The following is a 23,375-nucleotide window of genomic DNA, read 5'->3' as shown; positions in this document are numbered from 1 at the left end:
GCTTGGAGACGAGTTATTTTCTAATCACAGTCTGCAGATTCTACTGAGCAAATTGTAAATGTGGCTAAAAAGTGAAAAAAACAAACAACACAAGCTTGTGTAACACAACCTTTTACTCCACTGGAAAAATTATACTTGACTTAGAGCAAGATGAAGTGTCTTTACTATAAATGAGATTACGGGCTTACATTACTAATGTATCGCATCCTTATTGTAACTTCATTAATTCTGAAGTTACAACATCTGAATCTATCCATTACATTTTGTGCAACTTGCATTCACTGCTATCTGTTAAAAAAAAAAGGTGTGTCTTCAATAACATTACTTCATGACAGCTTCTACTGCAACTAGAATTGCCTCATCTCCTGAAATCCTTTGTAAAAGCTTATGCTTGAGTAGCATAAGCCACAAAAGATGTCTCAAGCACTTCACATTTTACTTTCTGTCTGGATGTGCTTCTTTTTGTAAGAAACAATGTCGGGAAAAGCATGCTTCATTCTGCTTCTTGTGGAGTGCAACTGATCAACTGTGTGATCTCTCAGAAATGCTTCTTACTGCACATTATCAGTCAATGACATATCTTCACTTGTCAAGGATCTGACTACCTCTAATAAAAGATACTAAATGTATCTTTAAGTCAGTGTCAGTAGCACTGTGGTCGTGGTAACAGAGCTCAGCATCAGGTTGTCACTGAGTATATATTTTCAAGATCCAGGTTCAGTTTTACAGTTTATGCTAAGCTCTGCCCTACTGTGATTCCACTGCTAACCAAAACATCTCAAACTTGTTTCTCAGAGCTGCTATAAAACTTTTGAATACAATATAGACTTTTCTTTAAGTTTTTGCACTGAGGATAAGAACTACTAGTTAAATTCTGGAGCCTGTATATCCAAAACATCTGATTTAAGGATAGCCTTTCACTTTTTGACAACTTTTCCCTCAATTGTTGTACAATAAAAGATCCTTACCATGTAGGAATCAAATCCATCATGTGATTATCATATTTCCTAAAATAGATGAAACGGAAATATTAGGGAAATTTCATGAATAATCAGGAAATATCAATACTAAAACCTTTTTACTAAGTGGGAAATATTTCTTCAAAAGGTGAATACCCCAATAGCTGAAGTTACTGCAGGAAAACATGGTGATTCTTGGAAAATACTTTATTTCCACAAGTTTTTGCTTTTCTGCTTGATTTTTGCTATTTAAAATCCATACATCTAACAATATCACATTTTAAATGTGTCCATTGCTGTAATATTGAGGGCAGGTCTCTGTAGATCAGAGGTACTTCACCCAAGGTCCTGTGCTTCAAATTGCAACCCACAGATGTGAGTCAAAGTCAGTCCAAAAGCAGCATATCCACACTGATGTGATGCTACGTGTGAGCTAAAGCAGCTCAATCTCAGCTTTTTCTAGGCTTCTGTACCTGAATAGGACTCATCAGCTTGAGCACATGATTGCTCATTGTGTCTGTCAGGCTGAACTTGCTGTTGGCACCTGTCTGTATAGATGTCTTGATTTTTAGAAAGGCTTCTCCACAGTAACGTAAGTCACAGTATCCTCTGCAGGACTACAGGATAAAAATGTTGATTCAGAAGATATGGCAATAAGCAGTATTTTATACAATGTCAGTGCTTATGAGACTAGTTTATGATACTAGAGAGCAATTATAGGAACACATTCCCTACCCCTAGGAGCTTACAATCTAAACAAATAAAATATATTTCACAGAAGAAATTAATATACAAAAAGCAGAATTATCCTTATTATTGTTTTTTTTTCTTTTCTTCCAGTGCATGTCCTGATATCTTGAGAACATAGGTGATTTTGAGTTGAAGTTGAGCAAGTTTTATTTATTTATTTATTTATTTTGTTTTTGAGTAAAGCAAGCATTAAAATGTTAAAATGATTAACAGAGTGATAGCCAGAGGAATCATTCGAGGAGTGGCTCAAAGAACTAAGATTATAGAAGGGACCTGATTCAAGACAAAGTACAGATGCATCAAAGAAAAGATGCAGGGCAAAGGGTCATCCATGAATGAGAGCTCAGAAAAATAGGAAAGAAGTATTTTTACAGAAAATATTATTTGCCTATCTATATTATTGAATCTGTATGCACTGACCAAGATCCTGTTGCATTAAGCTTCTTGATGCTTGGTTATGTGACAGTGCCCCCACTACATTCTACAAATTTCAGTGAGAGCTGTAGTAGTATAACTCCTTTGAGAAACAGGCTGCAGGCTTTTATTAGCTGGAGGCCAGGGTGAAAATGCTGGTATGAATATTTCTCACACAGTACTTGCAGCTTCTGTTCACTGAAAACATTTTCCTATGTATCATCAACATAGCCATTTACAAAAGTAAGAAAAATATTGCAGCCTATGACTTTTAGGAAAGGCTCCTTGAGCAGGGTAAGAGAGAAGCAGAGGTCTAAAGGGGTCTAAAGAGGTCTAAAGCAATAAAAAAAAAAAGGCAATAGTGTCCCTTCACTCCAGTGTTTGATATAATAATGTTTAATAGCAGTGGAAAACCTAAAGAAAATAATTGGAATAATTTCTTCTTCCTACAAATGTAATTGCTTAATAATAACATATTTCTACAGTGTTTCTCACTGTAGATATTTAGTCTTTTAGGATCTAGGCCACAGATACCTCAGCTCTTGAAGTTTGCTGAACATGCTTTGGAGATTAATTCGGCCAGAGTAAACTGATGGATACAAACCAGAGCAACTTAAAGAGTTGTCTGATGTCTAGCTGCTCTCTCTCCCATTTCTTCACCTCTCCTTTAAATGTCTTGGTAATTGTTTCTGCGCCTGCAGCGTCCATAATGATAAAGGAGGTAGAGCAGTATAAGGTTAAAAATGAACAACAAGCCAACAGCAACATCGAATCCGATAAAAATATCTGTAAAGGAAAAAAATAAACAACAAGAGTATTAAGGAAAGACATATATGTATGTCATCTTAGATACAAAGTAACAGTCTAATGACAAATAGGTACAATGGTAATATTTTCATAGCTGAATTTTGTTTGTATTTCTGTCAAGATCCCATGGACTGCATTTACTGACATATGCAATGTAGGTATGAAAATATACACTTAAATCCTGAAAACACATAGATAGTTTCCTGTGCATGATCAAATCTTACTGCTAGGTTTTCACGGGGCAAGTGTGACATTGCATGTGTAGTTAATGCAAACAGGAGTTTCATCAGGGATCAGCAAAATACTGAGTATATGCAGAAAGGGGGAAATACCAGGACTAATGAAAAGCATCAAGTGTTGCCTTGACCCTCACTTCCCTCCTGGAAATAATATCCAGGAAGGAAGAGAGGAATTTGGCAAATGTTGTCAGCTGTCAGTAGTTCAAGGCAAACAGCTGCTATACCTGCAAAGATCAGCTGCACAATACATGTACAGTGGAAGCTAAGGTATCCTCAATACATAGTACATATGCTAGAAATTCAGATGTATCAATCTTACTGTGCATGTGCAAGCCATTTAGGCTTTGCATCTGCAGAAGGTCTTGTGCATCTAATATAAACAGGACTCCTTGCATAGCACCTACACCCGTATTTCTGTCATTTTCAACAACAGGAATTCTAGTTTTGGTTGTGTCCTTACACTGCTCCTTACGTGAGTATGATAATAATAGCACTAACTTCACTGGTAGGTAAATCTATCCTTCACATTCCTAGAGAAATTTATTTTATATCTGCTTTCTTTGTCTATATTAAAGCTGGTCCACACCTGTTAAAAGGAGATCAACATATTTTGTGAAAGGTTCAAAGTTTGGAGTCCTTGATACATCTTACATAGAAAATACAGAGCTGTTACACTACCTTTTGTTTTGTCTTTTTTCCCACATTCTTTTGACCAGCTTTCCGTAATTATAGGAGAAACTAATTCAGTGAACTTCTCAAGTGGGCAAGAAGAGGTGCATCCTGGCAGAGTGAGTAGGTAAGGGTCCTTCGAAGAGTCATTCCGATAATGCATTTCAATGCTATACTGCCTGATTAACGACATCAAAAAGATTTTATTTTTTAAAGTTCTTAAATAAAAGGTTTCTTATGGAGAGACAGAATGTTGCAAATAGGCCCTAATCTAGAATTTGGTCTTCTGGAATAGAGGTTTTGTAAAAGACATCTGAAAGACAGTTTGCAAAAGCCAGTTACCACACAGATCACCAGTTAGGTCAAAAGGTCCTTTAGAAGAGCCTTCTGGCTTTTCCAAACCACCTGGTTTACCTTGGGATTTATGAGATGTCTTGGAAATCTTGCTATCATTTGAAGAAACAGGTAAGTTTGTTTTACCACTTACTTCCAACTGATAAAACTGTTTTTCTCTTCTTCCTGTCTCTCAAAGCACAAGTATACACACATATCCAGCAAATATAATTTTTCTTGTTTTTAATATAACATTGTGCCTGTGGACTACTCAATGAAATATCACTTTAAAACAAATTAGTATCTTTTTACAGTATTTGAGAGAAAAAGAATTTGGGGGGAAGAGGGAGCCAAGTTCCAAACACTTCTTGTTCTTACATAGATGAGAAGATACTTGCCCACTGCTTTCTTGGTAGAGTTCAAAAAACTGACAAGCAGCATATGGTGGCAGTTTTCCATTGAAAATATTGAGAGCGATCTGGAGGGCCCCAATTGTGGTGTCATGCTATTGGGAAAAAAAAAATAATCCATCTGTACATTCAGTAAAGTGTGAACTACCAGAATCATGAGAAAAGAAAAAGACTAGAGAGGGAGTAGAGATCCAGATAAAATAAAACCTGTTTAAAATTGACAATAAGACCTTATTCAGCATATTCACCATCAGGCAAAATGTTAACAGAGTACTACAGACATCGGGGGACTTTTTCAAAGAGTGACTGAAGTATTTGTCTTACATCTTTTGGCTATATTACAGAGAAGAAATACTGGAGGAAAACAAAATCTGATCTGAGAAATCTATTTTTTTCAGTGCATTTCCTCCCCACCCCCTTCCTTCAGGAATGCTTTTTGGTTACAAGATCAGATTGACTGTACAATGTAGTGCATCTCATCACATTTCAAGTAAAGATACAAATCCTTTTTAAGATATTACAGCAAACAGTTGCATACAGAGACTGTTCTCCTCACCCCTACATATGCTCCAGAACTTTTTAAGCCGTGGTTTCTTCTATTTTGACTTACGCAGTAAAATCTCAGTTTGGTTTCTATTTTTGACGGAATCTGTTACCCTCCAATCACCCACCTGCAATCTCTTCCTCTTCCCATTATTCCTTCTTTTGGAAGGAAATCCAGGAGGAGGTGTTGAATTAAAGGAAATCCAAACAATTTGATATCTAAACTTTGTAGGCATCTCTGTATATATGTTTGCTAGGCTTGTTTATATTATAGTCTAAAATCTGCATTTTAATTATTCAGAATCAGTTTAAAAAATACTGAGTATACATGGCCCCACGATGTTAAAACAGTAATGAAAATTCTGTATGCACTTCTTGTTCTTCTCAAAAAGAATATACTAGAGCTAGAAAACACACAGAAAATGCAGCAGGAAAAACTTTGGGTATTAAGCAGATTCTGTATGAGAAAAAAATAAATAGATCAGGACTCTGTCTCAGGAAAGGAAAGATAGAAGAAATGAGACAGAAAATAGTAAATTCATGAGCGAACCAAGAATGGCCATTCCCTGTTTCTCACAATAGAAGTGCTAGGAGGGAGATAAACCAGTATTAAGTTAAAAAAAAAAAAAAAGGAAAAGGAAAATAAGGATTTTTTTCTTCCTTTTAAGTTTAGAAGTCATTGCCACAGGATGTTACAGAGGCCAAAAGTACAAATGTATTTTAAAAGTGAGTAGATAAATTGTTGGAAGAAGGTCTGTCAAGAGCTATTAAAAAAATAAAAAAATCTGTGACAGATTCTGTCACAGGAAGTCCATAAACCACAGTTTGCTGGGAAGTTCTATCACAAGAAGAATCACACCATGCTGGCATTATTCTCATGTTCTTCCCTGCAGCTGCCTGAGACAGGATTGCAAATAAGCTAAGTGGATCTTGGTCTGAATGAAATGACCCTCTTCAACCTCTAAAATAATATATATATATATATATATTTTTTTTAAAGAATACTCATCTGTACCATCCTTTTCATGTGTATGTGTTTGGAGACACAGCTGGGGTTCTGCTATATGTCAGTATCTCTGGGTTAGAAGCACTTAAAGCAAGATGCAACTTATAGAGTCTGCATCAATAAGTTGCAGGAAAAATAAATATATATATAAAATACATAGATATATTTACCAAATACAGTTTGACTGACACTGAGGTGTGAATCATGGTCCTGATGTATTCTGGTACTGACCTGTGTTCAGCTTATTAGCAGAACTGAACTATATATTATTTTCTCATTTAACTTACATGGAGACTGATTATTCTCATTCAGAGACTTTTACTAGTGAAATCATATCAGTATTTTTAAAAGGTGAAGATACTTACAGCAGAGTAGACCTCCATTTTTCTTTCTTTTGAAGAATTGGCAGCTTGTTTAAAACTATTTAGAATAATATTCACAAGGACACCTTAAAAAAAGATGGGGAAAATGAAGAGGAAAATAACGATACTACATTTGCATAAAACAAAAAAAGGGAAAGATTTTGAGTGTCAAACAGAACACATCTACTCAGGCTTCAAACTATTTTTGTCTTTTTTTTCTTTTTTCAGCTTTCCACAAGTACATAACTAGAGAGAAGAATTTACAAAGGGGAAATATATCATTCATCATCCAGGTAAACTGAAATGATGGGGTTTACAGAAATCAGAACTATGAGAATTATGCCTTTTATGACACTTCCAGTTTTGTTATGCTGAGACCTCTTTTTTTTTTTTTTTTTTTTTTTTTTAAGTGTTGTAATAATGACATCTGTGGTAGCCTCTTCCTTTCTAGATGCTGAAGAAATATTTTAACAGTCCAGCCAGTCACACAGTATCAGTTCTTGTTTTTTCCAAAGCTCTTTTGTACTTCTGGTCCAAACCAGAGATACTCCAAAGCCAGTGGAACAAAGGTAGCATAAATTTCTTGCAGCACAATTTGTATCATCTTAGAGGAAAAGGGCATAACTAGTGTTTCTATTAACACTAAAAAAGGTCTGACCTCATGTTATGGCCAGCTACCAGCTAGCGGGCTTTAGTGCAGGTATCAGCCTGCAATTATTATATGGCTTGACCCAATGATGTTTATGCCCAGACGATGAGGCTGCTAATAATTCTTTACCTAGGTTTAGAATGCAGGTTAGGTGCATTGCAAAGCCTTGCAACAAACAGTCCAGATTGTGGACATTCAAGTCACTTGTCTGAGTTTCCTGTTCAAGGATACCGGGGGATCACATGCTGAATGCCTGGGTCTTTTCCTAGTGTATAGCCAGAATGTGCAGAGCCTGTGCACCCCAGTTTCAGAGCTAATCAGTAGTCCCAGTTCTTGCAATATAGACATAACTTGAATTTTTCGTCTTCCATTGTGATCAGACTGTTTTGGAGCAGCTTTACATCAGGCTCTCAGAGAGCTATCACTGTGTTGCCAAGGTTTTTGCACAATATATAACCAGTACATTGAAGTGAAAAAAAATCAAGAAACAACAACAATAAATATTGGAGATATGAAATTAAACTTAAGTTAATATTAGACAAGTGAAGATTATATCCATGAGGCCTCATTTTTTTCCCTTATATTTCTTTCTCAAAAATCTTAATTTCTTAAAATGTATAGGATAGCTAACTAAAGACATTCATGTTTATACTTCCTTTCAGTACCCAATCAATGCAAATCCCAGTATTCAGCACATATTATCATGCTTAATATGGCATCCAATATTTATAGTTACAAATCACGGTTCTGGTAAATAATTTTGCATGAGCAAGGTGATTGGATGTTGTACGTTATCATAAGCATTGTATCCTCCTTTCTGAGAGCTAAGCATTTTTGATTTACCTCCTTGTAGTCGTGATTTCTCTTCTGTTTTATAAACCCCAAACAGGGATAATAAGGACAATTCTGCCAGTTTTTCCATCTTGTCCACTACATCTTTGGTGGCCCATACAGGGAGAGAATAATTGTGAATACCCTAGTAATAAAGGAAAATAAAATTATTTTTTTTTCTTGTTTCCATCTTTCTGTTGCCCAGCTTCACACTACTATATTTGGACTATGTGTGGCTGTCCTGCAATTCTTTGTTCATTTCTGGTTTCTATCATCAGCATGCCTTGAAATACCCTCTGCGGGAATGGGGATTAGCCTGAGGTGGATGAACAGGAAGAGCTGAATCATCTGTGTAGAGGGAATCTCTTGTAAGTACAATATATTCTTGCTATAATGGTACTTTCTGGGGGCGTTGCTAGTGTGAAAGATTGCAGACACATCCTCTTTCTGTCTTCTACTAGTAGGTCTTCAGGGTACAATCCAGCTCGAAATTGTCCCACCTTTTCTATGAGGTTGTCCAGATGCCAGTTCCATCACTGGTCATTTATAGACAAGTGTCACTCTCCCATCACATAAGAATGACTGTGTCTTACAGTGCCTAGGTACCTCTAAATGGAGGGTATGTTCAACAACCTTCACGTACTGCTAATATTGACTGGGACCAGATGAAATCATCCCATGCTTGGGGAGTCTGACTTCATTCACTCTGAGCTATCATCACCTCCTAATTTTCTAACTTGCTGATCATAATCTTACCTCTTGTTTTCAACATGTAAGTATTTTGATGTTTACCTTTTGATAGATTAAACCAAATAACTTCATTTTTTTCTGTTAATAGTTCATAAATACAACCCAGCCAGCATGCTCAAATAATTCTATGACAACATATTGGAAAGGAAAAGGAGGGAACAAAAGGAGTAGATTTTGGTACCAGTGCATTAGGGTAAAACATCAAATGAAAACAGTAGTTTTCCAATCTGTAAACCATCTTTTTGGGGTATCTTTTACCATTGCACTAAAGTTGGATTCAGATTAAATGATAAAAATAATAAGCAAATTCAAGAGGGAAGGCAGCTCATTCCTATGAAATCACATTGGCATTGTTTAATTAAAACATATCTTCGAGTTATTTTCTTTCCCAACCCCTACTGCATTATTATTACCTCACAGTATAGTGTATCGTATGTATTCCAGAGCTGGAAATTGTCAAGTATTTTAAGATGATTTAGTTCAAGTCCTGTGTTAACTGCCATTGTTTGTAAAAAATCCTGGGGGAAAAAGAAAAATAAGTGAAGAATACCACAGATACTCAGCACATACAGAACGTATATACATACAGATTCACTAGCATCCAACCTGGCAACACACTAGTATTTAATCTTACGCAGGTGAAACTATCATAAGGGAAGATTTTGATTGCAGTTTTCATTTTGTAACCATTTTAAGATGTTGATTTCTATTTCAGACACTGCTTCTTGCTCAGCCCTGCTATAGGTAAGTCTGGTACTCTCACTGCTGCCGCCTTCTCTCCCTCTTCCAACTGCTCTGTCACCTCAGAACTTCAGAATTAAGGAAGAAGAAGGCATTAATAGAAAAGGAAGATGAGAAAATAGGTGTGGTGAAAATAGAAAGTATATAAAAAAAAAAAAAGCAGAGGCAAACACTCAGGATAAGGCAAAAGAAACTGAAGAGGAAACAAGGTTTTCCTTCTCTTATTTAAAGGAGGCCGATTGTCTAAGTAATAATTTCACAACAGTTCCCATAAGGATTCTTACTATGTGCTACCATAGAAGAGTAAAGGGATTGGATAATATCCCTTATTCCTACATTACCTGTTTCGTGCTGGCAGCTGAAAGAGAGGACTTCTATGAAGGTGTAATACACCTCCCTGGCAGGTGAATGTATCTGACCAAAGTAATTGAGCTACCAGAAAGTTAGAAGCCAAGAAAAAGGAAGAAAAAAAAAAAAAAGTTGGGTTTAGCCCAACAAGCATAGAAAGTAAACCTGAAGTGACTCTGAGAGAATGTCAGGGTATGAGAAACACAAGACCCCTTCTTTATTAGTTCAGTAGTGCTATTACAAAGTGTACCATATGCATATGAGAGCAGCAATAACCACAACTACTGTCCATATGGTTGCTTGAGGCAGGTATGCCATCCATGTACCTACAGTCTGCAGTAGCACTGGAATGAGAAATTTTGGATCACTGATTGTGAATATTTGTGTCAGAACCAAAACAGAAGCATATCTTATGACGGACCCAAAATGCATCTCTGAGAGAAATTTACACAAATCAAAGTGTTGCCTGGTTGGGTTTCTTTTACTCTTCTGTTATCATAGAATAGTTTGGGTTGGAAGGGATCTTGAAGATCACCTCATTCCAACCCCCTGCCATGGGCAGGGACACCTCCCACTAGACGAGGTTGCTCAAAGCCCCATCCAGCCTGGTCTTGAACACCTCCAGGGATGGGGCATCCACAACTTCCCTGGGCAACCTGTTCCAGTGCCTCACCATTTTTATAGTAAAGAATTTCTTCCTAATATCTAATCTAAACCCACCCTCTTTTAGTTTAAATCCATTACCCCTTGTCCTATCACTACACCCCCTGACAATGAGTCCTTCCTTACCTTTCCTGTAGGCCCCCTTTAGGTACTGGAAGGCCACTATAGGGTCTCCCCAGAGCCTTCTCTTTTCCAGGCTGAACAACCCCAACTCTCTCATCCTGTCTTCACAGAAGCATCTGTTGCAGTGTCAATCTCATAAAGTCGCAGCAGCAAGACCTAAACCTTCCTAAGTTTCACAAGTTTTATCATATTTTTAGAATTAATTTTGTGCTGCCCTGCATAACTGGAAATTGCTGCATCCATGAATTTCTTCTCCCCTTGCATCACTGAACTTTAACTATATGCAGCTCTAAATAGTCTTAGAAAATGAATGTTAAATTCATATTTTAAAATACAAATTAGTATAAACACACAAGCAAACATGAGAAATGCATAAATGTATCAAACATACTTTTAAATGGTATTGGCCTAAAGATAGATAAATATTTAAATAAAGATATATTTAAATAAAGATTGAAAAAATTTAATCTTTATTTTGTCTTACCATGTATGGTTGTATTCTACTTTGAAATTCAGTAGATGTTTGGGTTTCATTCTGAAGTTCATCAAAACGGGGACAATCACTCAGAGGAAAATGCAGCCTCTGAAACAGGAGAAGTAAAACTTAAAATAGCTGTAGAACTAACAAACACACCTCTAGTTTCTCTGTTGCTGAGATTGCTGATGTAACATTTGTGAGATGAATTGTTAGTGACCCTGATACAGCTACTCCATAACAGTTCATTTGGATACCTTGTTCATGAATTCATGAATAGAGGAAATAGACTGTAGTAGGTTTTCAGTGGCTACCTGTGGCTATGACAGCTTGATTTCCATCAGTCTAACTGATTTTGAAAGGAATGCATGTCTGTCAGGAGTTTGCTTTGGAAACCTGGTCAGGGTCCATGATCAGGAATTTAAAAAAGATACTGTTGACCTCTTTTAATTTCTGAATCTCACTACCTGCAGCTTGACTCTACCTACTATTGGAATCTGAATTGCTTCTCAGTCTGCATGTCTTGCTCTCAGCTCTTTGGAGGTAAGTAGTGTATTATGATAAACACTTTAAGTACCACTTAATGGACAGAACTTGAAATATGAGTGACAAATAAATCATGCTCCTGAAATATCCAAAAATATGAGCCTAATAGCTCCGCTCTTGTTTAGAAGCATGGTTTCATATTTAATAATTCCACGTCTATGCATTATGAGGTCACCTGATAGTACGTATTCGATCTGAACAGTGTGTGAATACATATGCATCCATCAAACTCTGTGTGTTGGCAAATACATGTTTTATGCCAGTTGCAGAAGGACAGATGATACCTCATGAAGTCTGCTAATAAAGTTATGATGAGCAAAATAAGCTTGTGCTGGTTCAGCACTTTATGCCACATCACTAGAACATTTTTGACCCAGCAGTAATATTATCCTGTAACCATACAAACTTTGTAATAGAACAGACTTAACGTACAGTAGAGAAATTCTCTCTCAGTAGAGGCTCCTAGGAAAACCCCATGCCATTAAAGTTGAATATCTATGGCTTATGTAGGACTTAAAGTGCAAGAAGTTCTACTCTGGCTTGGGACGAACATTAGCATGCAGCATTTAGAGTACATCTCTTTTCTCTTTGATTAATCAACATGAGGCTTGCAGCAGCCACCAACTGACAGTAACACACTTTCACTTGGACAGATTTCCAAGGGTACGTTTTCTCTGTAACAGAAGCACACTGCAGGGTGAAGTCTCAAAGCTGCGATATGAACCTTGGGAATGTTTAATTACACAATAACAAATGTTTCTCTGGCTGTATGTCTTAATTATCCCCCTCTAGGTCTTATTAATTAAGCCACTCCCTTTGGCTTCATTAAGCAGTGCTCAGTACTGTTGCCTGTCAGGTCTTGATAGATCTCAGTGGCTCAAAAATAAACTGTGATTAGTTGTTTTGTTTTGTTTTGTTTTGTTTTTTACAGGATTGTAGTTGGCCTCAATTTCCCACTTTGTGTTGCTTAGGGCTTGAAAACACCTGGCTTAACAAGGCAACAATGTTATTTTTCCAGGTGGTCTGCATATTTAACATGATTTTTCAATTACTGCAGAGGTGTGTTTCATCACCCAAAGTGAAACATCAATACCCAGTCCTGAAGCAGCTGCAGAAGTGATGGGGTACTATACATTTCTACAGATGAGCTTGTAGTCTGCAAACAGCTTGTAGCACTTCACTGTCATGTTCCTAATAACTTTGAGACTTTATTTGGCCAAAGCTCTGACTGTTTTGGTGCTTTTAACATCCTGGGGTATAGGAATTTCCCCTAGTATTCCATTTTTAAATAATAGTGACAATATTATTTTTTGTTTAGGGGCAGAAGCAAATTTCAAGCTGAATCACGTTGTGCCTAATCAAGTTTGTGGGAACCCCTTCTCCTTGGACCTGTTTTCAAGCATGGCTTTAAAATAGAGAAAGGCCAATGGGCAGGTAAGTGTGGCCATCCCTTATGAAAGAGTCCCTCTTCTGATGTTGGTGACTGGACAGGCAGTTATTTAACAGGTCTTTTGCATACGTTTCCTTTAAGTCAACTTCTATCCTCAAAGGCGGAACAAAATGAACTTTTCTGGCATTACATTCAATATTTTTTTTTGGTTCTTAATTAACATCTTTCCTTACACAGTCCTTGTCACAGGAGCCAGTGGCATTAAAATCTAAATCTGAGTCAGCCAGGAAGAGGTGCATACTGCAAAACGTCTACAAGACCTATCATTCAGGTAGGACTGCTCTTATTATGAACCGTAAGGCAAATGCTAGTTTCATTAAGTGTTTGTATAGCACTGAGCATAAAAGGGCTCTTGTCTGTAATTAGGGTGCCTCAGTGTTACCAGAACAGGAAAGTAATAATTGAGAGGTCATTACAGTGGCTGATGTAAATCCCATTCCTTAAATAAGCAAAGAGACAACATGCTAAGGAGGGGAACGTCTGTCTAGCTGATTGGTACTCGGAAAAGCACTTGTTCTCTATGCTGTTTTAGGGCAACTTCCTTGCAATACTGTCCAAAAGCATCTTATCAAGAAGTTGTAGAGCTGTACCTTGAAGAAAATGGTAGTGTGGTTGACAAAACAGGTATTCTGCAACTATAGAACAAGGATTTTCATGCAGCTATTACAGTTGACCTGTGACATGCTTGTCAGCCAGTAGATGCTTTCTATTAGATTGAGATCAAAGGGAATAAAATATTTTCTTTATTTTTTTTTTATTTTTTTTCTTCCGGGAAAGCCAAGACATTATAGGAAGTATCCAGACAGTACTCACCCTATCTGTTGCTTTTGGTACAACATGAACAGGAATGGGTTGCCAGAGAAGCTCAGGGTTCCAAATTTGGCTGCTAGTTGGTGGAAAGAGGCCAGATAGGTATGACTGGGCACTCATAATTGTGCGATCATAATCTGTACTTTGGATATAAAACTGGAGATAGAATGGCAAAAAATTAAAAAACAAAACACCAAAAAAAAAAGGAAACTTAACTCATCAATCATGGCTTCCTGTTTTCAGTTGTATGTTTTTGCATAGAATCAGAACAGTGAAGCTGTTAGAACTTTATAGGGCTCTACTTCATTTGTATAAATCAAATTGCCAAAGCATCTTTCAGTTTGGGATCTAACCTTCCAACTGTATGTTCCAAAAAGTATAAGAAAACATGATTTTAAACATGATTTTAAAGATTGAAGCTCTCCATCTGAGTTTCAGAGGTACATTGATACGATCCATCTGCTATAACTCGGGGATAAAGGCACTTATAACCATAGCAGGTAACAAAGTCTTTCTTGGAAGCTATAGTCTTTTATGCCTTCCCATCATTGCATTCCTCATGTATTGACCAAAATAGCAGTGATATCTTCCCCACAATGGATCTGTGCCGTATGACAAGCATATCCAAACAACTGTGAGACTTCTCATTCACAGGACAAAGTATGTGAACATGGCCCACCACATTGCCCATACGTTCATGTTTAAACAAGGTAGAAAAATATTGGGTTGCTATGGATAAATATCCAATTCATTCGATGGTGTGGAGCTGTTCAGACCCAGAAAACTGAGCCATGGAAGAACCAAAATGAACTAAGAACTTTCAGTAGGAACTGAAAGTTATAGATTTGAGCCTATGTTTTCACCTTGACATAAAAGCCTGACTTCCAAAAAGTTCTTCTGCTACCTTAATTTTTGTATTAATTAAAGGAATATGATGATGTATGTGCTTTTATCTATCAGAAGTCCATAGTTCTGCTACGCTGGAGAACTGTCCTCCAGGCAGTCCTGCTATATACCTCTTTCCGGTTGTATGTGCTGTTCAGAAAGTTGGAATATCTCTTCCTCACGTACTGTCCAAGTTCATAAAGCTGCTGCATTCCAGTCTGTGAGGCAAGTGTACAGATGGCTATTAGATTAAGGTGATTGGAGAATGTCAAATAAGTTTATTTTCTATTTCCTTTTTTGTCTTCAGCAATTTCTTTTTACATGATTATTAACCACATTTATAGCATACTGTATATGTTGTAGGTGACCAAGAATTTTTAACAGAAATAATCATTTATATCTATGGAAAAAATGATACATTCTGAAATTCTAAGACTTCAACATCTGCTACAGGAGAAGCAATGCACCTGATTCTATATTAAATACTGTTTCCACAGTGCTGTGGCTCTGTAGATGCTACTGGAGTTATTCATGAGCAACACTGTGAAGAGTATGTCAGTTAGTGACAGTTGAAAAAGGAGTATTAATAACCTAGTATTCATTACTGTCATTGCTGTGCTAATTTATCAACCTGATAAATTATAGAAATAATTACAAAATAAATGATAAACTTGTGGCTTACATTCCATGCATTTAAAATTTCTTTCCCATCTTTGTTTAGGTACACCTGCAGTTGTCTTAGACTGCACGCTGTCTTTTCTATCATTCATTTCCAAGACTGTGAGCAGAACTTTGTAACTTTTAGCTTCAGAGAAGTACATTCTTACTACTGTTGCTAAGAAGATAATAAAATAGAAAAAAGCTCTCAAAAAAAATCTTCATGAAAGCAACAACTTTTTTTCTTCTTATAAGTTACTTACAGGGAGATAGTAACCTGTTGTATGAATGCCTGAAATTTACAGATCTTTAAAGCCTTACTTCAAATAATAAATGCTGAATTGTCTCCAATTCATGTTTCTGCATCATGACAACTTATTGTTAAGGAATGCATTGGCCTCTCTTTGCTCCAGAATTTCATGTGCCAGATACAGTTAAAAAGCTAAGGCTTGATCTTAATGTTGAAATGCCAGAGCAAGAAGTAGGTTCCGTGTATCCTAGTGAAGGTCTGGGTTGAAAACAGCCTTATTAGAAAACACATTTCCCCAGAATCAACTTTCTCCTGCAAGACTTCCCTTTTTTATTAATTATTGGGGGGGCATCCTTTCCATGAAATATGAAATCAATGTGAAATATGGATTCATTACTTGACCTGGTGGGAAGGTGTTACTCATTTATCTTGTCACGGATCCCAGTGCTTAATGGTAGTTCGACTTCAGCAATTTTAGAGTAAGGATAATCTTTAAATTTGCCATTTGTTTGAAGGCAGACACACTGTCAGGAAGTTATTGTTTGTAAGAAGATAGTTATACAGCTATGATGAACAAGACTTCAGTGTACAGTAGTTGGATGAGTATTGTTGCAAAAATATTTATGAATTACAGGGTATTGCTAATAGACACTGTCAGTACTTGGAATTTGCTCATGTCTGCAGGGCACACATCAAAACCTGCCCATTTCCTATTTTTGTAGCATACGTAAGTGCTACTGAGAGAGTTAACATACCTTGGTAAGTTGTCCAAATCCTTGGGGCCATTCACTTTCTTTGTGTAGATCAGTTGGAAAGTTTACAACTGGTGTTCTGTCACCATGTCGGAAAACCTAGTAAGATTCCCATTTAAAAAAAAAAAATTAATTACTGCTAGCATTCCCTTCTTGCCCATCTAGAAGACAAGCATAAAATCTTAGTTCCAGTGTCGTTTTTTCAAATTGAAATATTGGACAGTCTGCAGAAACCTAGTCAAGTAGGATTAGAGTATGTTCTTTACACTCAAGAATAGGTATTAGTATATTGAAATTTAGTGGGTATGAGTCTGATTATTCTTTCACCTAGAACATAAAATTAAGCAGCCAGAATGTCAGTGCTCAGGTTACATCCATAGGTTACATCCAAGTCGGCAACCAGACAAGAAATCTGACTGAATTTTGGATACTCAGCAGCACCTTTGAATATTAAACCAGTTACATATGTGTTTATATGAGGATTTAATTACTTTGGCATATGTACTTGAAATTTTTGGCAACTGCTTTTTTCATAGCAGTATATTTAAAAGTAATTCCATGTACATTGTCTCATCTTTGAGTTCACACTCATGCCATGACATAAAGAAGAAAAAGTGTATATAATTACACCATTATCTTAATATTTATTAATAATTTTACTTATATTTATGAAAGCATTTAAGAAAATTTCTAGGATTTTTTTCTATTAACATTAGTAACAGCAAAGAGTTTGGTTGCTTTGCTATCCTGGACATTCGAGCATGGTGAATATTAGTGTGGTGTTTACAGTCAAATGCTTTGTACATCAGAAACCTTAAATGAGCCCTTTTTGTGTCTGTAATCCAGCATGCTAAGAAAGTACCAACCCTAGATTAAATAGTTCTGAAAATATCTGAATTACCCTCCCTCAATATGTCATGTATAGCCAAGTTAAACTTCTTGTTAAATTATCCAGCTTCACAGAAAATCACTTTTACAAGTGATTGACAGTCACTCAAACTGACATAATTAAATGCCTGTTTTGGTAATACGTAATAACAGTTCAAAACCTGGCCAAGAGGTAAGCCTTTTTTATTAGTGAAAAATGTGTCCGATTTCAAATACTAATTTACATTGCTTTATACTTGAATATTCAACTTAACATGTTGTGTATGTCACTGTCACAACAGTCAACTCCTAAGAACTTTCAGTACACCAGAACAGAGTAGCTTTTTACCTGAGTAGAGGCGAGAGGACAAACAGATAAAGATCCAAAGGTATTTGGATGTATGTTTGGAGATCTAAAGAATCTAAAGATTTCTCTTTTTAAATGTTAGAAATGGAAACAGTGGGATTGTTCTCTTCTAAAAAACAGCACAGATTCTTTTTTTGACATGAAAGAGAAGAAAGTTCAGTTCCTTCTTTGTATTTATGCATCTGTGTTGTACAGTGAAAAATAAATATGATATTAACATTAAGTTGGAAATAACAAGCAAGAAACAAAAACTACTAAAAGCAAAACCCTAAGCCCTGTTTTTATTTTAACCCCTAAGTTTCTCAGACAGCTGTCTTCTCTTTACGCTCAAACTTTCTCCTTGCTTTCTACTTCTGAAAATGACCTTGCTTCAGTTGCAATTGAAAATTAAATAATAGCCTCATGAACTACCACTCAATCTGAAAGTCTAACTCAGTCATAGTCAGCTACATCAGCTACATTTCAGGAGACTTTCTTTTCATTTTTTTTAATTTTTTTTTTGTCTGAACTGCAAGAAGAACTTGTGTGTTTGAAAGATTTTCTTTTTCATTAGACTAACAACCTGATGCTGTTAGGGAAAGAAAATGTTTCCCTACAAAGCTTGCCTTGGTTATCAAGATAGATTTCTCAATAATCATCATGAAATAATTGATCCTTCAAATTCCCTTGAAAATCGTTGTGTACTGCAACATTTATTACTCCTGGGTTACAGATTACCTTCCTGGCCTGTTGGAAGACATACAACACAGAAGGATGAGAGAAAAGAAGGAGGCATCATAAAATCAGAGAAGACAATGGAAGGGTGAGGAGGACATACATAAAAAGGACAAAGCACACCTGCTGGATGTATTCACTTCAGTTTCTTTATATGAAGTGCTTCACCTCAGTCTGTTCTCAGAAGTTAAAGATGGATAGTTATTAAATACCCTCTCCTTTAACTCTAGTACAGCTTGAACCTGGTTTGGTGTCTGAGTTCTCCCAATGTTTCTATACAACAGTGTGAGGGTGAGCATTTCAGATCAAAATGGCCATGTGAATCAGACTTTGGCCAGCATTTGCTTCCATTGTTATCAGGCGAAAAATCATACTGGAGAAAAACTAGGGTGGGGGAGAGGGTAAGCTGAGAACATGTCATGTATAGTTTACAAAATATCTTCATTCAGAAATACCACGAATAACAGTGAATTATGTGCCTCTGAGTAATAGTGGGCCTCACAGAGACATTTTTATTGATAGACTGAACTTCAAGCAGAAAGATTTCTTGTTTTGAAGCTAGCAGTAGGAATGGAAAAACAATTGATCGATGGAATTAGTCATGCTGCCAGTTCAGAGAAACCATAGATGCAGAAATACTGAGCGTGTTTAGTCTAGGTTTAAAAAGGCTTGAGTTGATTAGACAAATATAACAAGCTCAGTCAGCACTTCCTATCTTTACAAGAAGAAACACATGATGAAGTCATTATACTTCAGAAAACCACACCTCTTTGTACATATGACAGGTGAAATGAGTGCCTGTGTGGAGGCAGAAGTTACAGGTCAAAATTTCCTTATAAAGACGCAATAAATCAGTATTTCATTTCTACTTGGGTACCCGAAGGTCCTAAATATATATATTTTTTCTTCTGTCTATTTCAAAATCAGTGCACAAGAATTATGCTGAAGATGAGTGTCTACATGTGAAAAGGAAAGCTAAAATAGCATTTTGACAAAATGGCTGGTGTTACAGCTTTTCAGACAAAGAGACTTGTGGCCAATAATTAAAACACACAAAATCAGCACAAACATGGAAGTCATGAGGAGAGAGCAAGGCACCTTTCCATGGCACAGCAGAAATCTGGAAGTGAGCAAAAGGGAACGTTTGTCTGGTTTCCCTCCCCTACCCCACAGGTATATTTTATCTTGTGCAGTTCTGCTAAGAAAGTTTTAAAAAGTCATTTTGGCACGTTTTCACAATGCAAAAGTACTCTCAGGTGACAACATAGCAACTTACAGAGGATGGAAAATGACCACTGAATTATCTCAGAAAGACATCTTTTAGACTTGCTTTGACTGTAGCCTGACTGTCATTTGATGCCATTGTATTAGTGATATGTGCTGGGGCCAATTCCTATCTCACTAATTTCTCTTTCTGCTAGCAATTCTGTTTCCACGTAAATTCAATGAGTGAGTTCAGAAGACAAAATTCAATTGAACACACAGAATCCATGCCTTGAGGAAGGAGATATATATTGATAATAAGACTAAATCTATAGTAACTTTTTAGGCAGTCCGTTTAAGAAAAAGTATCAGGAATAAAGGAAACACAGTTTAAATGAAATTTACACATTATTTTAACTTTAATTGTGTCAAGTTACTTCATAAATGGATATAATGGTATTTTTTTTTTCCTCTCTCTTTTTGGTGGTTGGGGAAAGTGGCTGCATAGGTGTGATAAGGAAGATGATTTTGGATAAGAAGGCTCTTATCTCCAAATGGTAAGCATTTCCTGTAACTTTTTTTTTGCAGGACCATTTCTTGTTAGAACACAGTAACAGCTGCAATTCAGTAAAAGCCTCGTTTTCTTCAGCAAATTAAATTTCTAAGGCCTTCTAGCTGCCTGATTTCACCCTTGTGTCTAGTTGTCCCTCTTAAATTGAAATACTTGAGGATAATGCTGTACTCAGAACGTTACTGGAATGAGGGTTAAGTCCCTGCTTTGTGCACTGTCTGATACAGCAGTAAGGCTCGAAAACAATAGGAACTGGTTTTTCCTGTGCACTCTGGCCTTTCTCCAAGTGACACATCTACATAATCCAGCCAATAAACAACTAACTATTAAGTACTTTATCAAAATCTAGATCATATGTTTTGGACACACTACTTCTGTCTGTTATGTGTGCACTCAATGCCTCAAATACAGAAAGGTGGAAGAATATCTTTATAGTAAAATTCTTATTTATAAATGTCAATTCCAATCCCCACAACTTTGTGTTGAAAATACAACTCTAGACTAACTATTCTTTAGGAGTATAGCTCTAATTAAAAAATAGATAAATTAGGATGAAAAGAGTTGTGATGCAACCTTCACCATCCAAAATACTTTATTGAATTAATCTCTATTTTTCCTCAGCTATTGAGGAAACTGATGCTGGAGTACTGTCTAGTTGCTTTAAAACAAGTAACAACCCAGCAAAAAAACAATTACAGTCCATTTTCAAATACCTGAAGTTAATGCAGCTTAAATCTCTACACAAAATGCCCTTTTCTGTTTCTTCATATACTACTGTGCCCATTCAGTTTTTCTGAAGTGGAAAATACTTCTCTTTTTATGGTGTCTTCTATTTTGGAATCTCAAAGCACCTTATAACATAAGCTTCCAAGCCCTAAGGAGGTAGGCCAGAGTCACCAGTTCCGACTGTGCAAGAGTGTCAGTTAAATCAAGCAAAGACAGCTGGACTAGACCTCGGATCTCTGAAATCCTGTGTGCTATGCATCTATCACAAAGCTAAGTGGCTCAGTTACCCTGAAAACAAATAAACGAACAAATAATAAAAAAAAAAAATGTAGTGGTTAGGAGATGAAAACTCTTATAACTAGAAGCATTTTATCTCAAGTTTTTAAACTCTGTAAGCCAAAGGGCAGTAGTATTTCTAAGTCAAAAAGACTCAAAGCAACTGCACACCTTCTTTGATTCAACAGCCATATCAAATTCCCCATATTCCCCACTACTAAACAGAAAAAAAATCTACTTACTACAGCCACAAACTTCAGTTCTCTTTCTGTGGTAGCCTGCTGAAGCAGGGTGAAGATAATATAGAAAGCAAAACACGGAATCCTAGATGGGTTGGGAAGCCGTATCACTCTCATCCTGGCAGCAGATGAAAAAAGCCTTTGTAGCTCCAGCAGCTGTTCAGGCTGAACAGCCCAGACGCGAGGCTGTACTTCAAAAGGGGAGGAACTGCTGCTGGTGAATTTCAAATCCAGAAGGAATGTTGTGTGACTATGCAACAAATCCCAACGCCCTTTGTTTTCAAATTACTGTTTACATTCCATTTAATGAAATCATAATTCATTTCCTTTTTCTCTCTGAGATTTTTCTCTTTTGGAGCTGAAGGATGAGGTTGAAATACGAAGGAGTTGTTAGGCATTTGTAATGTTTCAACCTACCTGTTCTACTTCCTCTTCTTAGGGCTTTGAATTTTTCCAGACTACAACACAGCCAAAAGGATGAACTCAGAACCAAGAGCTAGGCAATACTGTTTCTGTTTTCTCTTTGCTGTTCAGTTCATCCTCTTTTCAGCTACCTTTTTTCTTTATTTATCTACATTGTCACTGCAAAATCAACATAATTATTTTAAACAAAACTTCATATACGTTAAAATTGCCCATCCCAGAGATAAAATAATCCTTACAACAAATGCATTCTTTAAGCTGCTTTCTGGGCGGTTATTTGCTCTTCAGTTTGAGTGTGATGTTTTTCTTTTCCATTGGAGCATGTCTATACTTTGTCTTTTGTAACTAATTATGTCAAGTTCTCTTTTGGCCTCAATTCTCTAAGAAATTTTTCATGTATAGGCCCTGGAGCTCATATTTTTTTATTGTTCCTGATTAAGAGCACTGTTTCCGACACCCACTGGCTTTGAGCAGATTGCTCAGCTCTCCTCTCTTGGCTTTCTGTATATACAACAAGAGTAAGCATAGCATTATTTCTGGACTTCATATGGGTTTTTGGAGCAAATGAATTACAGTTTGCAGAGGCCTATAAACACACTTTCCTAAATGTTAAAACTTAAAATCACGTGTATGTTGTCTGAGTCATGCCATTCCTGTCTTTTTGAAAACAAATGTAAGTTGATCATCTTCCTGTATTATTTAAGAGTGCAGGTCAAAAATATACTTTTGTTAGAATATTTGAAGATGCCTATAAATTTAAGAGTGCCCTGCTTTTTTAATCTATATAACATTTACAGTAGGTGTAAAGTCTTAAGCTTTTTGGATGAAGAAATCCTTGATTCTCAGATTTTTTTTCTCATCCTTCATAAACCTTTACCATGAAATTCAGAACTCATGAGTTTTTGTAAGGTTTACTGTTTCATTGTGTTTGTGTGATGAGTGGCTGTGACTAATGAAGGTGTGCATGCTGTAGCTTGAGAGTCTAATTATTATACAACCCTTACAGTAGCCTCACTTTAGAAATGAACTAATTTGTGTGTTTGTGATGCTGGATGGCATTATTTAGGAATGTTTAAAAATACATCATGACTGCTTTTTGTAGAATACCTTTGCTAACATCTCTTGAAAATGACAGTTGAACCTGAAATCAAGCATATGATATAGTTCTACTTTGTGTGGCTTCATTCTTCCTTTTGGCAGGTATATTTTACTAGTGGGATTTTTTAATGGAAAAATCACTGAAGAATGCATGCTATAATCCTAAATGAATCCATATCCCTTGCAAAATGAAAAAAAAAATATGCCTCCTTCATGTGCAACAGTAGTTAAGACGGGGTCCTGCTGGCAACATGTAAGTATGTTAGTAGTATGTATTTCATTTGGAAAATTCCTTGCTTGTCTTGAATTTTAATTCCAGTTCGGGATATGGGAAGACTTCCATTTCTTCTATGATTTTGACAGCTATAAACTTGTCATATTCTGCAACAAGTAAATCCTTACTTTCTTTTTAGGCAAAGTTGCTTCAAAATAAAATAAAATAAATGTTCCAAAATTAGACATTAAAATT

General features: G+C 36.4%; 1 protein-coding gene and 1 long non-coding RNA gene across 4 annotated transcripts; one reads left to right on the top strand and one right to left on the bottom strand.

Annotated features, from left to right (window-relative positions):
* Window positions 1-1,148: 1,148 nt before the first annotated feature.
* Window positions 1,149-21,701, bottom strand: ACP3 (acid phosphatase 3). 2 transcript variants are annotated; one of them, XR_010829247.1, is made up of 12 exons: window positions 21,389-21,701; window positions 16,426-16,521; window positions 14,895-14,981; window positions 13,882-14,034; window positions 11,082-11,180; window positions 9,136-9,240; window positions 7,985-8,117; window positions 6,496-6,578; window positions 4,566-4,676; window positions 3,848-4,013; window positions 2,728-2,909; window positions 1,149-1,576 (listed from the first exon to the last, which is right to left on the bottom strand). XR_010829247.1 is itself a non-coding variant. In XM_066991982.1 (11 exons), exons 1-11 carry the CDS (start codon window positions 21,500-21,502, stop codon window positions 2,791-2,793), a joined length of 1,266 nt encoding a protein of 421 aa, XP_066848083.1. In that variant the 5' UTR covers window positions 21,503-21,700; the 3' UTR covers window positions 1,149-2,790. The 2 variants fall into 2 exon arrangements, 1 of the variants encoding a protein (XP_066848083.1); XM_066991982.1 differs by having other exon boundaries at window positions 1,149-2,909; window positions 21,389-21,700.
* LOC106046669 (uncharacterized) lies at window positions 12,578-20,490 on the top strand. Of its 2 annotated transcripts, XR_010829249.1 has the most exons (6): window positions 12,578-12,854; window positions 12,937-13,052; window positions 13,246-13,339; window positions 18,369-18,458; window positions 19,298-19,543; window positions 20,071-20,490. It is a non-coding gene; the product is annotated as an uncharacterized lncRNA (long non-coding RNA). The 2 variants fall into 2 exon arrangements; XR_010829248.1 differs by having other exon boundaries at window positions 12,578-13,052.
* Window positions 21,702-23,375: the final 1,674 nt, after the last annotated feature.

The sequence above is a fragment of the Anser cygnoides genome, chromosome 2 (genome assembly GCF_040182565.1).
Source record: "Anser cygnoides isolate HZ-2024a breed goose chromosome 2, Taihu_goose_T2T_genome, whole genome shotgun sequence".
Classification (NCBI taxonomy): Eukaryota; Metazoa; Chordata; class Aves; order Anseriformes; family Anatidae; genus Anser; species Anser cygnoides.
The sequence above is the reverse complement of the archived record's forward strand: the minus strand, read 5'-3'. Positions and strand labels throughout refer to the sequence as shown.